This window comes from Lithobates pipiens, unplaced genomic scaffold (assembly GCF_037356315.1).
Source record: "Lithobates pipiens isolate NorthernLeopardFrog02 unplaced genomic scaffold, aLitPip1_a1.2 Scaffold_1, whole genome shotgun sequence".
NCBI lineage: Eukaryota > Metazoa > Chordata > Amphibia > Anura > Ranidae > Lithobates > Lithobates pipiens.
In genome coordinates this window covers 46558794-46574950 of record NW_027507685.1, presented here as the reverse complement: position 1 = coordinate 46574950, position 16157 = coordinate 46558794, and the positions used below count along the sequence as shown (strand labels likewise).

The 16157-nt window shown below is 43.5% G+C and overlaps 1 protein-coding gene across 2 annotated transcripts in view; it reads left to right on the top strand.

The window, feature by feature from the left end:
• Window positions 1-16157, top strand: part of HPRT1 (hypoxanthine phosphoribosyltransferase 1) — a 117460-nt gene that overhangs the window by 72852 nt on the left and 28451 nt on the right. For both annotated transcript variants that reach the window (XM_077492611.1, XM_077492535.1), the window contains one exon: window positions 3376-3458. In XM_077492611.1, coding sequence (XP_077348737.1) covers window positions 3376-3458 — 83 coding nt within the window. The remainder of the gene's footprint in view (window positions 1-3375; window positions 3459-16157) is intronic.

Sequence of the window (16157 nt, the reverse complement as noted above, 5' to 3'; positions counted from 1 at the left end):
TGGGCGGGGCTTCCATTCTCTGCTCTCACTACAACAGCCGGGAGCTCCACTGATGTTTTGTAGGGGGGCCCCGTTACCCGTGAATTGGGGCCCCGATGAAGGTTTTGCACAGTGCACAGAGGACACGGGTGGCTGTATTCCCGCGCTAGCCAGCTGAGAGGGACCAGGGCCAGGAGCTCCACTGACGCTCTGACCCGCCCTGTGCAGCCTGTATAATTGGAACAGAGTGGCTGTAGTGAGAGCCAGTGATCGGAGTGTGAGTGTCAGTGGAGCTCCCAGCCCCGCCCCCTCTATACTGGCTGGGGAATACAGAGGTCCGTGGGCGGGGCCGGGAGCTCCAGTGACGATCCCACTCCGATCACTACTCTCTCTACAGCCGCTCGTTTCCGAGCATACAGGCTGCACGGGGGTGGGGTCAGAGCGTCAGTGGAGCTCCCGGCCCCGCCCCCTCTCAGCTGGCTAGCACGGGAATACAGCCTCCCGTGTCCTCTGTGCACTCTGCAAAACCTTCATTGGGGCCCCAATTCACGGGTAGCAGAGCGGGCCCCCGTACAAACATTGGGCCCAGGGCAGGTGCCCCGTTTGCCCTGCACTAAAGACGGCCCTGATCCTGGATAGTCCTCATGCCTTTAAGACCTTTGTTAGAGGTCTGATAACATTGGCAAGAGGCTGTTTTGCAGTACAGGAGTGGTCACATATGAAATCCATTCAGCAATTTTCAACCTGCGCATGGACTTGGTTTCTCTTGTAGAGTAATTTCACCAGTAAATATGTATTGAGACATTATGCATTGAGTTATTTTGGTCATCAATTGCAATTTTGTTGATCCATATATAATTAAAGGGAAAGTGCAACAGGTTTTTTATGTATATACACTTTATTGGTGTCCTTTTTTCCCAGACAATCAGAGTGCTGCTTCTGTACAATTATTTGTAAGTTGTGTTTATATTTTATATGAAAGATTCACATGCAATGTAGGAAGGAGGCAATAAAATGCATTAACTGTAAAACGTAACTTTGCCCTTTCAAGACAAGTAGCAGGTTCACTTGATTATAAATATTTTTTATTATATATATATATATATATATATATATATATATATACCCACACACAGTGCCTTGCGAAAGTATTTGGCCCCCTTGAACTTTTCAACCTTTTGCCACATTTCAGGCTTCAAACATAAGGATATAAAAATTTTATTTTTTGTGAAGAATCACCAACAAGTGGGACACAATTGTGAAGTGGAACGAAATCTATTGGATTTTTTAAACTAATAAATAAATGAAAAGTGGGGCGTGCAAAATTATTCGGCCCCCTTGCGTTAATACTTTGTAGAGCCACCTTTTGCTGCGATTACAGCTGCAAGTCGCTTGGGGTATGTCTCTATCAGTTTTGCACATGGAGAGACTGAAATTCTTGCCCATTCTTCCTTGCAAAACAGCTCAAGCTCAGTGAAGTTGGATGGAGAGCGTTTGTGAACAGCAGTTTTCAGCTCTTTCCACAGATTCTCGATTGGATTCAGGTCTGGACTTTGACTTGGCCATTCTAACACTTGGATACGTTTATTTGTGAACCATTCCTTTGTAGATTTTGCTGTATGTTTGGGATCATTGTCTTGTTGGAAGATAAATCTCCGTCCCAGTTTCAGGTCTTTTGCAGACTCCAACAGGTTTTCATCCAGAATGATCCTATATTTGGCTGCATCCATCTTCCCCTCAATTTTAACCATCTTCCCTGTCCCTGCTGAAGAAAAGCAGGCCCAAACCATGATGCTGCCACCACCATGTTTGACAGTGGGGATGGTGTGTTGAGGGTGATGAGCTGTGTTGCTTTTACGCCAAACATATCGTTTTGCATTGTGGGTAAAAAGTTCGATTTTGGTTTCATCTGACCAGAGCACCTTCTTCCACATGTTTGGTGTGTCTCCCAGGTGGCTTGTGGCAAACTTTAGACAAGACTTTTTATGGATATCTTTGAGAAATGGCTTTCTTCTTGCCACTCTTCCATAAAGGCCAGATTTGTGCAGTGTACGACTGATTGTTGTCCTATGGACAGACTCTCCCACCTCAGCTGTAGTTCTCTGCAGTTCATCCAGAGTGATCATGGGCCTCTTGGCTGCATCTCTGATCAGTCTTCTCCTTGTCTGAGCTGAAAGTTTAGAGGGACGGCCAGGTCTTGGTAGATTTGCAGTGGTCTGATACTCTTTCCACTTCAAAATGATCGCTTGCACAGTGCTCCTTGGGATGTTTAAAGCTTGGGAAATCTTTTTGTATCCAAATCCAGCTTTAAACTTCTCAACAACAGTATTATGCCTGGTGTGTTCCTTGGTCTTCATGATGCTCTCTGCGCTTTCAACAGAACCCTGAGACTATCACAGAGCAGGTGCATTTATACAGAGACTTGATTACACACAGGTGGATTCTATTTATCACCATCAGTCATTTAGGACAACATTGGATCATTCAGAGATACTCGCTGAACTTCTGGAGTGAGTTTGCTGCACTGAAAGTAAAGGGGCCGAATAATTTTGCACACACCCCTTTTTTTAGTTTTTTATTTGCTAAAAAGTTTAAATTATCCAATAGATTTCGTTCCACTTCACAATTGTGTCCCACTTGTTGGTGATTCTTCACAAAAAATTAAAATGTTATATCTTTATGTTTGAAGCAAATGTGGCAAAAGGTTGAAAAGTTCAAGGGGCCCGAATACTTTCGCAAGGCACTGTGTGTGTGTGTGTGTGTATATATAGTGTGTGTGTGTGTGTGTGTGTGTGTGTATATATATATATATATATATATATATATATATATATATATATATGTGATATATATATATATATATATATATAATTATAATAAAAAATATTTATAATCAAGTGAACCTGCTACTTGTCTTGAAAGGGCAAAGTTAAGTTTTACGGTTAATGCATTTTATTGCCTCCTTCCTACATTGCATGTGAATCTTTCATATAAAATGCTTGCAGCCAGCAATTGTCACTTTCTGAAGTGTGTTCCTTTCATTGTCACTTTCTGTGCCAAAAATAGTCCTGATTGAAAACCAATCACTCATACACCAACCCTGTCTTGAATGTGTGTTTGAAATATTTATTTAAAAAAATAAAATAAAACAAACAAATTATATGTATATACAACGTCACTATAAACTTTTACATATTCAAAAAAATTCTAATTCGTTAGAAGCCAGTATAGTTTCAATTTTTAAAGTAAAACTCCAGATGATGATTTTTAGTTTATTTATTATTTATTTTAGAAAAATGCCAAAGGTTTAGCTTCCCTGACACAAATGGGGACGATGAGTTTTGATGTGTTACAGTAATCTCAATGCGTTAATAGTTATTGTTTGTTATTCTGCAGGATATCATTGATACAGGAAAAACAATGAAGACTTTACTTTCTATGCTGCAGAAGTATAATCCAAAGATGGTCAAAGTAGCCAGGTAACAGTCAAAATATAATGGGATACTAGAAAAATTATTTCAGTGGGTAAGTCTCAAATAATTCCATTTATTTACTGGCACTACATGCTCTATTACAAGACTATTACAAAAACTACTAGGACTTTAAAGGTACCACATGCGGAGTTCCACCTAGAAGTGGGATTTTCTGCTTATCTGCTTCCCAAATCCGGTGCCACGTTTGCCACCTTTCGGGGGGGGAGCACCTTTCCCCTACTTCCGGGAGTCTGTGGCGCTGTCTGTCGCAAGTTCGGTCCCCTTCCTCCACCACTGGGCCAGTTAGCGCATTGCCCTTTGCGCATGCACAGTAGGGAGCTGGCTGTGAAGCCAAAAGCTTTCACTGCTGGTTTCCCTTACCAGGAATGGCAGCAGTAGCACTAGAGGTCGACCGATATATCGGCCGACCGATATATCGGCCGATATTTGCAGTTTTTTTAATAATCGGCATCGGCCGATTGTGCTGATAAAAAGCCGATATAGAACTGCAGCCGGACTTTGAAATTACTTCTGTATAGAAGTCAGTGTGAGTTGCCTGAGTCGTCATAGCAACACTTTCCTCCTCTCTGGGCAGACTGCCAAGAAAAGAACTAAATGATACAATGTTTAGACTTCTGAATGAATGAAGTCATCTCTGTGTGTAGAAGTTCTCAGTTTAACCATTTAAAGACTAAATCTATTCTGACACTTGTTGCTTACAAGTAAAAATCCTGTATTTTCTGCCAGAAAATCACTTAGACCCCCCAAAAATTATATATATTTTTTAGCAGAGATCCTAGGGAATAAAATAGCGGTTGTTGCAATATTTTATGTCACACGGCATTTGCACAGAGGTCTTTCAAATGCATTTTTTTGGGAAAAAACGACACTATTTAAAAATAAAATAAAAACAGTAAAGTTAGCCCATTTTTTATTTTTTTTCGTCCAAAAGTTTTGACTACCTGTTTTTATTTAATACATAGGTTTTTTTTTTATTTATTTTTTTATCTAAATCATACATACAAGTAAACTGATTGGAGGTTTGTTTTGTTTAATAAATGTTTAAATGTAAGAAATTTTCTGTATCACTTATGAAGGCTGCTTTCACACTGGAGCGTTGATGGTAAAACGCAAGTTTTAGCGGCTCTTTACCATCATTTTAGCGGTGCTATTTGGCTGCTAGTGGGGCACATATAACCCAGCTAGCGGCCAAGGAAGAGGTTAAATGCGCCCATGAAGCACTGCTGCCAAATCGCATTGCATGCGCTTCGGCAGTGGTGCCCATTCATATCAATGGGCAGGAGTGGTGGAGGAGCGGTATACACCACTCCAAACGTGCTGCTTGCAGGACTTTTTTTTTAAGATCCTGCCAGCGCATCGCCTCAGTGTGAAAGCACTCTGTCTTTCACACAGACTGCAGGGGAGCCATTTTGCAGGCACTTTACAGGCGCTATTTTTAGCCCAAAAGCGCCTGAAAAACGCCCCAATGGGAAAGGTGTGTTAGATCAAGGGGGATTAAAAAAATAATAATAATAAATAAAAAAGGAAAAAAATAAATAAATAAAATAAAATCGGCCTAACATATCGGCCCAAAAAAATCGGCATCATATATCGGCTATTGGCCGCCATGATTTCTAAATTTCGGCATCGGCCAGAGAAAAACCCATATCGGTCGACCTCTAAGTAGCACCCGGCAGTTGATGGGGTGCCGACATCGTGGGCTCCCTGGACAGGTAAGTGCCTATATATTAAAAGTCAGCAGCTACAGTATATGTAGCTGCTGACTTTTATTTAATTTAATTTTTTTCCCCCCAGACAGAACGCCTCTTTAACGGTTTACCCCCCTTAATGACCAAGCCATTTTTTGTGATTCGGCACTGCGTCGCTTTAACTGACAATTGCGCGGTTATGCGTCGTTGTACCCAATCAAAATTGATGTCCTTTTTTACCCACAAATAGAGCTTTCTTTTGGTGGTATTTGATCACCTCTGCTGTTTTTTATTTTTTGCACCATAAACAAAAAAGTGAGAGAATTTTGAAAAAAACATTTTTGATTGGATATGCATTATAGCAGAAAGTAAAAAAATGTATTCATCAGTTTAGACCAATATATATATTCTACATATATTTTGGTAAAAAAATCAAAAATAAGCAAATATTGATTGGTTTGCAAAAGTTCTAGCGTCTACAAAATAGGGGTTAGCTTTAGGGACTTTTTTATTGATAATTGCGTCCGATCTGCGTTTTTTTGTTTTTTTTGTTTTGTTTTTTAGTGGGATTGTGACGGACAAATCTGACCCGAAGTGACACTTTTTGGGGACCATTGACACCAATAACTGATCAGTGCTAAAAAAAAATAAAAAAATAAAAAAAAACACTGATCATTGTATAAATGACACTGTCAGGGAAGAGGTTAACACTAGGGGCAATCAAAGGGTTAACTGCTTTCCCTGGGTGTCTTCTGTGTGGGGGATGAGCTCACTGGAATAACACAGATCGCTGTTCCTTATCACTAGGAACAGCCGATCTCCATGTTGTCCCTTGTAAGAACGGGGATCCACCTTGCCTCTGTATCACGATCGCGCGGGGGGAGGGCGGACTCCATGTATCTCATGCACAAATTGTCGTACAGATATATTTCATTCAGCCGGGCCTCCCTGCCGCAGTATATGTGCAGTGGGCAGTCCGGAAGTGGTTGAAGATAAAAATGTACAAAACATTCAGAAAGATTGAAATATGAATGTCAGACATCTAGATGTTTCAAAACAGTTGCAGTTACATGTCATGCCAGTGTTGGTGACTATCACAGGTTGATAATAAAGAAAATCGCTCATGCATATCTTCATCTCCGACATGTTTCGTGGGACAAGGCCTGCTTCCTCAGGGAGAATTTGCATATATCTCCACTAGAAACATTTTCATGACCTGTAGCTTGTTCTCAGAATTGGAGGACTACCACACCTGGAAGAAATTATTCTGCCATTCAAAAACAAGAGGCTGTATGTCAGGGGCAAAGGAGCCGATACAGGTCCCTTAGAAAGCTGTGGAGGAGGAGAGGGAATACAAGTATATTGACCGCCACTGATAGTATCAAAATGGGTTTCCTGATAATTGTATATATGCCATTGTCAGCCTGGACTGTGGAAGAAGAACAAAGTTAACACTGACAGTCATGGCTTGATACATGTAAAATTCTCTTTTTGTGGACCGTAAACAAATCTGGTATTTTATTTTTATTTTTTTTTATTTTTAAATCGAGATCTAGATACATTATAATGATGGGCAGTGCACCTTCAAGCAAATATTTCCTTAAAACACTGAGGCTGCCATTGTCCATCCCTTTTAAGATAAGATGTTTGCTATGGGGCTAGTACAGTGACCAACTGGGCTCAATAAGGTTTCAATCACTGACCTACAACTAGCATGCATGCTTATTCCAGATACCAAGTATTGAAACAGCCATGAAATTTTAATTTTCTAGTATCAAGGAGAAAAGACTTACTTTTTTCAGCCCCGTTTTATCTTATAAAGCAGCTGGTGGACAGTTTGGATTTTGATCATTGCAATCTTGTCGGTCCAGCCAAAATGCGTATCTTAATGATTTGAGTCAAGTCTGATCGTACAAGCCTTGTCCTCCCCTGGACAGTGGAGGCCTTGTTGCTTTTGCATTTGGATAAATTTTATTTTCTTATAATTTTACTTCAAATTTTCCCCCTGTTTGGGTTGCGGTTGCTGAGTGCTTTACCTCAGGGTACTTCTTGTGCACAAGCTATGGATCACCAACTTTGTTGAAGTGACGCAGCTGCATTTTCACCCTCTCCTACAGCAGTTGTGAAGCCTAAAGGGGTCAGTGACTTCCCTTCTGTGTGGGCTTGATTTGGAACAGCAGACTTTTTTTTTTCCCCCCTGGTAATGTCTTCTCTTGGCTAGCTGCTGGGGTGTGCACCCCTCTTTTGTTGGAGAATGAGTTGATGGCAACTTTCATTTTGCGCTGCCTGGTTTGTCACATTTTCAGGTAATATGGCTGACAACAGAAAGCGGTCTGGGTGTCCTGCCCTATCTGATTATCTTTCAAATGACTCATATGCACTAGATGTTACTCTATATTAGATATGAACCAACAAACTTCACTGTTTATCATCTGTACTACAGCTGCCCTGCCACCATATCTGCTAGTGTCCTTGGGGTTTCTCCCCCTCCTCCTCTCCCTTACTTTCCTTGGACTTACTAACTTCAAATGGAACTATAGGCAAAACCTTTTTTTTTCTCTTTCGTTCATTGATGGGCACAGCACTTCCAGTCTTGCCCTCAGGGTTATATCGCCACATTCAGGAGTAGGAATAGGCAGAAATTAAAAAACAAGCACAGCCCCGCCTAGGGGCGGTCCTCACTGGCAGTAACCCCCCCCCCCCCCCCCCCACTCTGCTACAGGCAGCTAAGTTTTTTTTATTATTTTTTTTTTCTGCCTGGTCTAGAAGGACCTGGCTCCTTGCTGGAACATGTGGTTCTTTGACTTTTGTTTTATTTTTGTTTCTTTTTTGTTGATGCATTTGCAATCAACTGCTGGGCTGGGTGACCGACTGGATATTATAGATCCTGGTAGTCTTCCCAGCCTGGCCACCGAACGTGTGCAGACCTGAGCGCCATGCTGGGTCGGCCACGACAAGCCCCATTCTGGACCTGGGCGGCCGGCGAGATAGACGTCTGGGTCACAGTGTCGCCATGGCCGACAGCCACTCTGTCTAGGCGGGAGGTGGATCTGTCTGTGGAGTGTGACCCGCAATCCCTGCAAGAGGGGTAAGTGTGTGTAGCCGCCATTGATTGGGGGACAGGTGCCGCAGCCATTTTCCCATAGTCTCCAGGCTTTCTAGGCACTTATGCTCTAGATGAGGAAGTACGGCCGGCAGCCATTTTCTTGTAGCCGTGTGAGGAGTGTTTCTGCTGGGCCTCGAGCGCTGGACTCTGCAATTGAAGCCAGGCAAGAGCGCAGATCTCCACGTGGCTTGTCCCATCTTCTGGAGGATGGATGTCACAGCACTGTTTCTCGGTCAGTGTTGAGCCCTTCTAGGGGGCTCCCCAGTCTGTGGCAGCAAGGAGGGTGGTCCTGCCTCTTTCCTCTCCTTAGTGAGTGTTCGGTCCCTGGAAGTGTCGGGTCGAGCGTGGGACAGCATGGCGTCCGGAGCATGCAACTCCCCACCAGACACCCCTGTGATGGCAGCTGGTCCCTCTGGGTCTACGGTGCCCCTGGACACTTTGTCGGCAGTCCTGGAATCATTCATCTCCTGGGTTGAAATGGCGTGCGGGCGTAAGGCGGGTAAAAAACACCCCCTTCCCCCTCCATCTTCTGGGGAGGACTCTGATCTGGACTCGGGCCCTGTTCCCCCTGATCTTTCAGACAGTGAGGAGGAATCCTCCGCATCCATTGTGGCGCATGAGGTGGGTGCACTCATTACGGCAGTGCGTGATACTTTGAAAATTTAGGCTAGGGCATCTGCAGAGGTATCGGTCCCCTATTGGTTTCACGAGCTGGTTTGTACTGCTAGGGTTTTCTTTTCTAACATCAGGGGACACAGAGCCATAGTAATAACGATGTGGGTTATACCGGCGTATCAGGTCCTGGACACTGGCCTGAACTTCCCCCATATAACCCCTCCCATTACTGGGAGTCCTCCGTTTTTTCGCCAGTGTCTAAGGTGTTGAACACGTGTAAGGATGTGTGTACTGATCTCCACGGGCAGTAATCCTTTGAGAGCCAGCCATCCTGACCGGATCCTTTCTGATGTCTTTGTAATGGACTAAATGAACGGTACCCGAGCCTCGTCATCCAAAGACACAGGTTTTGCTTGCGAATGCTTTTAAGCTAGGCCCTGGGATCCAGTACTTTTTGGTAGTGAGGCCAATAAAATTTTACTGGCAGGGTCTTCTCGCAGGTCCAGGATCGCGGGATTACCTGAGTATACCCCTGTTCCTAAAGGTTTCCTTTCAAGGTCTCGGAGCCTACCGTGAAGGGCGAAAATTGTGTTTTTGTTTTTCTTTGTTTTGTTTTTATCTCTGTCAAACCCTGCTGCGAGGAAAGGTAGAGGAGGTAATTTCTCCTTCCATGTATTGTGTTGTCATGTCATGTCATGTCTGTGTCATCAATGGAAGCTGTATTGAGCACTCACCATTCTGACACTGGAAACAGCAGAAGCTCCACTCTCCTCTCCGTTCAAGCCAGCTCAGACCCTCCGGTATGAAGGGGGGTCTGATCACTTCCTGTGCCCCCAGATTGTTGGTTTTTGATCCTTTTGAATGCCAGCCATCTGCCTCTTTTTTTTTCTTGGGAGGTTTTACCCCCCGCCACCCCCTGCCATGATGCCAGCCCCTGTTGAAAGAGGGAGGGGGAGGCATTTTCGTGAGGGGGCGGGACTAAACGGTGTCAGACGCCGGCCACACGTTGAGGAAGTAGTTTAGAGCTCTGCAACAGAAACTGCTACCTGGTGGTGGAGGGAGAGAGCAGAGTGGTCGCTGGTCAGGTTTGGTAACACAGGCAATTTCCTTTTTGACAACATTTTACTATATAGCTAGGATTATTAGCAGTTATTGTACTGTACTATAGCCTAGCAAATGAATGAAAATCTTTTGCTGGTACTGCCTCTGCTATGTACTGTAAACTGAGTGACAAAGGGACCAGGAACTCCTCTAAGGGTTCTAAGGGGTTTATGGTATACAACAAACTAAAAACCCTTCCAAAAAGGAATGTCTTCCTCCCCTGAGAGGTAAAAAGAGAAATACGGCCAGTCAGATGAGCCGTCAAGGGTAGAACACTTCTGTCCCTGTGTGTTTCATACAAACAGGGTTTTTCGTCTACCATTTAAAGGATTATTGCTATGATGTCTCTCCATAGTAGGACTAAACATAGCAGATTCCCATCTAGTCCTCTGGGCCATTTTGTTGAGGTGCAGGAGGCTGGGGATCAGGCAGATCTTCCCAAATATTGGAAGATAATTCTTTCCTCTTCGGAGGCTCCTAACAGGGAGGCAGTAGCTGCACAAGTCAGGTGTCTGTCTACTCCCTTACTTAACCCTTTTGTTGCCTGCAGCACAGGCTCTTGGGGTAGCTACCTCTAATAGGGTTCGTTTGAACCTTCCCCACCTGGGGATGTTTTTCCTATTCAGGCATAGCTATGTATTCTGAATCGGAACATTTCTATGAAAGAAATGGGGGGTTCCAGCTATTAATGCTGCAATCACCTCAGCGAACAGAGTCTCACGTGTCCAGTGGATAATGCACTGATAAAGGATCCAACAAGTTAAGGTTGGATTTTCCTTTTAAAGACGAGATGTCTTTTGCAGTTCTGGCTGCAATTGGAGTAGCTCAGTCCATTAACCCTTTAATGTCTGCTCCACTATTGTGGTGAAGCACATTGTGAGTCATGCCAATGCATTGGAATGTGGACTCCAAGGGATTAAGGAACAGGTGTGATATACCTGAAAGTTGTGCCTGATTAGCAGGCCCGGCAAGGGGCTGGTGTATTTGACGCACTGTGTATCACATATGCTATGGCTTATACTTGGACTAGTGCATTTTTGCAGAGGTCCGTGGCTGAAGTATTAATCAGCCGAAGCACCAGGTGAAAATCCTTAGCCAGTATGTGTCCCTTCCTGGGGTACGACTATTAGATTGGATAAAAACATCCAAAAGGGGTAAAGCTCTCTTTACCAGTAAAAGGAGGTTCAAACAGTTCTCCTTTAATCGCGTAGCCTCTCCTATGACTTTGTTCCCAGGGGCAGCACCAGGATCTTGGGGGCAGAAAGCCCATAAAACAGAATGCTAAGGCCTTCTCACGAAGGAGCACCCCCACTCGTTCGAGTGAGGCGATTCTCAAAGTCTGGCAGGAACAATGTTAAGAGCAGAGGGATTTCTGCGATTTTCTTCTCCTAGGTTACATCTAGAGTTTCAAGAGCCTGGATGGCCCAGTCGGCTTCAATCTGAGGGTCCGGGGTTTGGGTCCTGTTTGGGTGCTGCCCAAGGACGGGGCTGCTGATGCGGCAGTCTTTATGCAAGAGTGTCCGTCTCCTCAAAGAATGCTCCTAAGGTTCCAGAGGAAAAAAAAAAAAAGGAAAGAAGTCTCTTTCTGGCCTCTGGATCAGCTGTTATCCCAGTTGGTTATATCAGAGATGCCCTTAGTGGAACAGAGTTTTTTTGGCGCAAACCTTTTAAGGTCTCAAAGCCAAACAGAGAGGTAAGACCAATTCTAGATCTTAGAGATCTGAATCGGCACTCGAACATCCGATCCTTTCATAATGCGATCGGCTGTGTCCATGCTACAAGGAGGGGAGTTTCATATCTCCATGTTCCAAAGTTTCCCTCTTACCAGAAATTTCTGCGGTTTGAAATATAAAATTTTTTCAATCGTGGCACTGCCATTCGACTTAGCCACAGCACTATGAGTGTTCTGAAAGATTCTGGCACCTCCTTTAGCCAGGTTAAGGGCTCAAGGCATAACGGTCCTAGCCTAGTAAAAGGATCTACTTTTAATAGATCATTCAGTCTCGGGTCTAAAACCAGAGTCGGATCTCAGCTGTAGATATCTGAAATCTCTAGGTTGGATTCTCAGCCTAGGAAGATTCTCCTTAAAACCATCAAGGAGGTTACTTGGGGGCTGGTTATAGATACCATACGGAAGAAGGTATTCTTACCCCAGACGTGAATCAGTTCCATTGTAGGACTAATTCAACTTATCAGGATAAAGAAAAATTCCTTAATTCGGCTGCAGGAGATCTTTAGGGGAAATGGTGGCCTCCTTCAGGGCCGTCCCTTACGCGCAGTTTTATTCAAAGACTGCTTCAAGACACCATCCTGTCGGTCTGGAATAAAGAGGATTCAGGCCGTGTTTGTTTCCAATACGCTTGGCTCCTGACATAGGTCAGAGCCTAAATTGGTGGTTATCCAGCAGGAGGGAAAAATCTTTATCCTGCAAGATGTTAACAGATGCCATCCTTCTTGGCTGGGGAGCAGCCCTGGAAGAAGATTCTGTCCAGGGGAGATGGTCCAGGTTAGAGGACCTTGCCTATCAACTTTGGAAGTTTCAGGCAGTACATCTGGCATAGAATCTTGATGGTCAGATTACGGGACTGTCCTGACAGGATTCAGTCTGACAGAGCCACGGCTGTGGCTTACATCGATCACCAGGGGAGGCACGAGAAGTCGTGCAGCCCAAAAAGAGGTGAATAATGTTCTAGCAGAACACAACACTCCTTGCCTTTCGGCAATTTTAATATTTCAGGCGTACTACTTGAGACGCCAACAATTCTTTCTGGGAGAATGATCTCTTCACCCTGTCAGGTTCCTAGCAATATGTCAGATGGGGTACTCCGGACATTTACCTATTCGCGTCCAGATTAATTAATAAGGTTGACAACTTTGTCAAACAAGGGGTCCGCTAGCAGGCGGATCAGACGCATTAGTCTTCCCAGGGGATCAGTTCTCACTGATCTATGCATTTCCTCCAGCTCTGCTACTTTCGCTCCTTCTCTGCAGGATTAAGTAGGAACAGAAGGCGGTGATTCTGGTAACCCTGGCGGGTCCCAGAAGATCTTAATTTATCGACCTCATAAAGAGGGCAGTTGAAGTCCTTTTGGACTCTGCTATTATAGCCAGACCTTCTTGCACAAGGTCCAATATTTCATCCTACTTTACGGACAAGGAATTTAACAGGTTTGACTGTTGAATACCACTCTATAAAAGATTGTGGGTGATCTCCTTCAGTAGTGTCTACTTTGACTAATGCCAGGAAGCCGGCTTCCAGAATCACTTACTATAGAATCTGGAAGGCATATGTTTCTTGGTATGGATCCAGGGGTTGGCACCCTAGGAAGTATGTCAAAAGGCAGGATTCCTGCATATGGGACCTGAAATTAAGCTGGCCTTGACTTTTATCAAGAGCCAGATCCAGATGTCTGTCTTTTCCTACGTCCTCTTGTTTCTCACTCTTGGTGTGTAGTTTATTCAGGGGGTAATGTGGTTTATTCCCCCTATCAAGGCACCTCTAAATCCTTAGGATTTAAGATTGGTCTTGTCAGCTTTGTTAAATAAGCCTTTTGAACCTTGGTTCTTTGACAAGAAAGATAATCTCTTTTGCTTGCCATTTCTTCTGCCAGAAGAGTATTGGAACTAACGGCTCTGTCTTGTAAGAGCCATATTTCATCATGCATAAGGATAAAGGTGGTTTGATGTTCTCATCCTGAATTATTACCAAAAGTGGTAACAGGTTTTCATTTAAACCAAGATATTATTCTTCCTTCTTTCTCCCCAGAAGCCTTAATCTGGGGAAGGGAAAGCACTGCAGTCTCTTGAGGTTGTAAGAGCGATCAGGATCTATTTAAAGGCGACTGCTCAGGTTCGCAAAACACAGGTTTTGTTTGTACTGCCAGAGGGTCCAAGATATGGACAGGCAGCATCAAGATCCACTATTTTCCAAATGGATTTTCAAGTGATTAATAAAGCTTCAGCTTAACCACTTAACAACCAGCCCATAGCCGAATGACGGCTACAGGGCGGTTGTTTAACTCTGGGAGGCCGTCATATGACGTCCTCCCAGAATTCCGCTCTCGCGCGCACGGAGCGATCACTTGTAAACAAACTGGCGTCATGTTATGACGCCGGTTCCTCCCTCCCCCTCTCTGTTCCGATCGGTACAGCGGAGGGGGAAGAGATCGGTGTCGACAGCGCTGTGGGCTGCATTTGCAGTGCCCACATCGCTGCTCACCGAAATTTAACCCCTCAATTCCCTGCCATTACTCTGCAACACTCTGCAATGCTCTGCAACACCCGCCAATACCCTGCAATGCTCTGCAACGCAATGCTCTGCAACGCAATACTCTGCAACGCCATACTCTGAGATACCCAGCCATGCTCTGAGATACCCAGCCATGCTCTGAGATACCCAGCAATACCCAGCCATAGACATCCTCCCACCGCCCTCCGGTGCTTCTACCGACTCGCCAATACGATCAAAGCCAGAATCCTTTTTTTTTTTTTTTTTTTTTCCCAGGCTTCCCAGCTTAGAGGTGAGATGTGGGGTCTTATTGACTCCATATCTCACTGTAAAGAGGACCTTTCATGCCATATTCCTATTACAAGGGATGTTTACATTACTTGTAATAGGAATAAAAGTGATCAAAAAATTAATTTTTGGGGAAAAAAATGTCAAACTAAAATAATGAACAATAAAAATTTTTTTTTTTAAAAGCGCCCCTGTCCCCATGTGCTCGCATGCAGAAGCGAACGCATACGTAAGTTCCGCCCACATATGAAAACGGTGTTCAAACCACACATGTGAGGTATCACTGCGAACGTTAGAGCGAGAGCAATAATTCTAGCCCTAGACCTCCTCTGTAACTCAAAACATGTAACCAGTAAAAAAAAAATTAAATCGTCGCCTATGGGGATTTTTAAGTAGCGACATTTGGCGCCATTCCACGAGCGTGTGCAATTTTGAAGAGTGACATGTTAGGTATCTATTTACTCAGCGTAACTTCATCTTTCACATTATGCAAAAATTGGGCTAACTTTACTGTGTTTTTTGTGCTCAAAAAAAAAACTGTTTTTTTTCCAAAAAAAATCATTCGAAAAATTGCTGCGCAAATACCGTGCGAGATAAAAAGTTGCACCACCATTGTATTCTCCAGGGTGTTTTCTAAAAAAAAATATATAATGTTTTGGGATTCTATGTAATTTTCTAGCAAATAAATGATGATTTTTACATGTAGGAGAGAAATGTCAGAATTGTCCTGGGTGCTCCAGAACGCCTGATGGCGCTCCCTGCATGTTGTGCCTCTGTATGTGGCCACACTGTGTAAAAGTCTCACACATGTGGTATCGCCGTACTCGGGAGTAATAGCAAAATGTGTTTTGGGGTGTAATTTGTGGTATGCATATGCTGTGTGTGAGAAATAAACTGATAATATGACAATTTTGTGTGAAAAAAAAAAAAAGTTAAAATTTTTTTGGGATTTTGCAAAGAATTTTGGGAAAAAATTACAACTTCAAAAAACTCCTCATGCCTCTTACTAAATACATTGGAATGTCTTCTTTCCAAAAAGGGGTCATTTGGGGGGTATTTGTACTTTTCTGGCATGTTAGGGTCTCAAGAATTGAAATAGGTCGTCAGTACTTCAGGTGTGATCAATTTTCAGATATTGGCACCACAGCTTGTGGACTCTATAACTTTCACAAAGACCAAATAATATCCACCAATTTGTACTTATTTTTACCAAAGATATGTAGTAGTATAAATTTTGGCCAAAATTTATGAAGAAAAAATTACTAATCTGCTAAATTTTATAACGGAAACAAAGAAAGATTCATTTTTTTACAGAATTTTCTGTATTTTTTCTTTTATAGCACAAAAAATAAAAAACCCAGCGGTGATTAAATACCACCAAAAGAAAGCTCCATTTGTGTGAAAAAAAGGACAAAAATTTCATATAGGTCCAGTGTTGCATGAGTAATTGTCATTCAAAATGTGAGAGCACCGAAAGCTGAAAATTGGTCTGGTTATTAAGAGCCGGTTCACACAGCGGGCGATGCGAGGCGACACGACTCGCCTCGCCTCGCTCTCGCAAGTCGTCCCCGTTCTGTACAATGGAACCGTTCTGAGAGGAGCGACTCGAGTCGCTCCGACTCAGAAAAAAGGTTCCTGTACTACTTTTGGGCGACCTC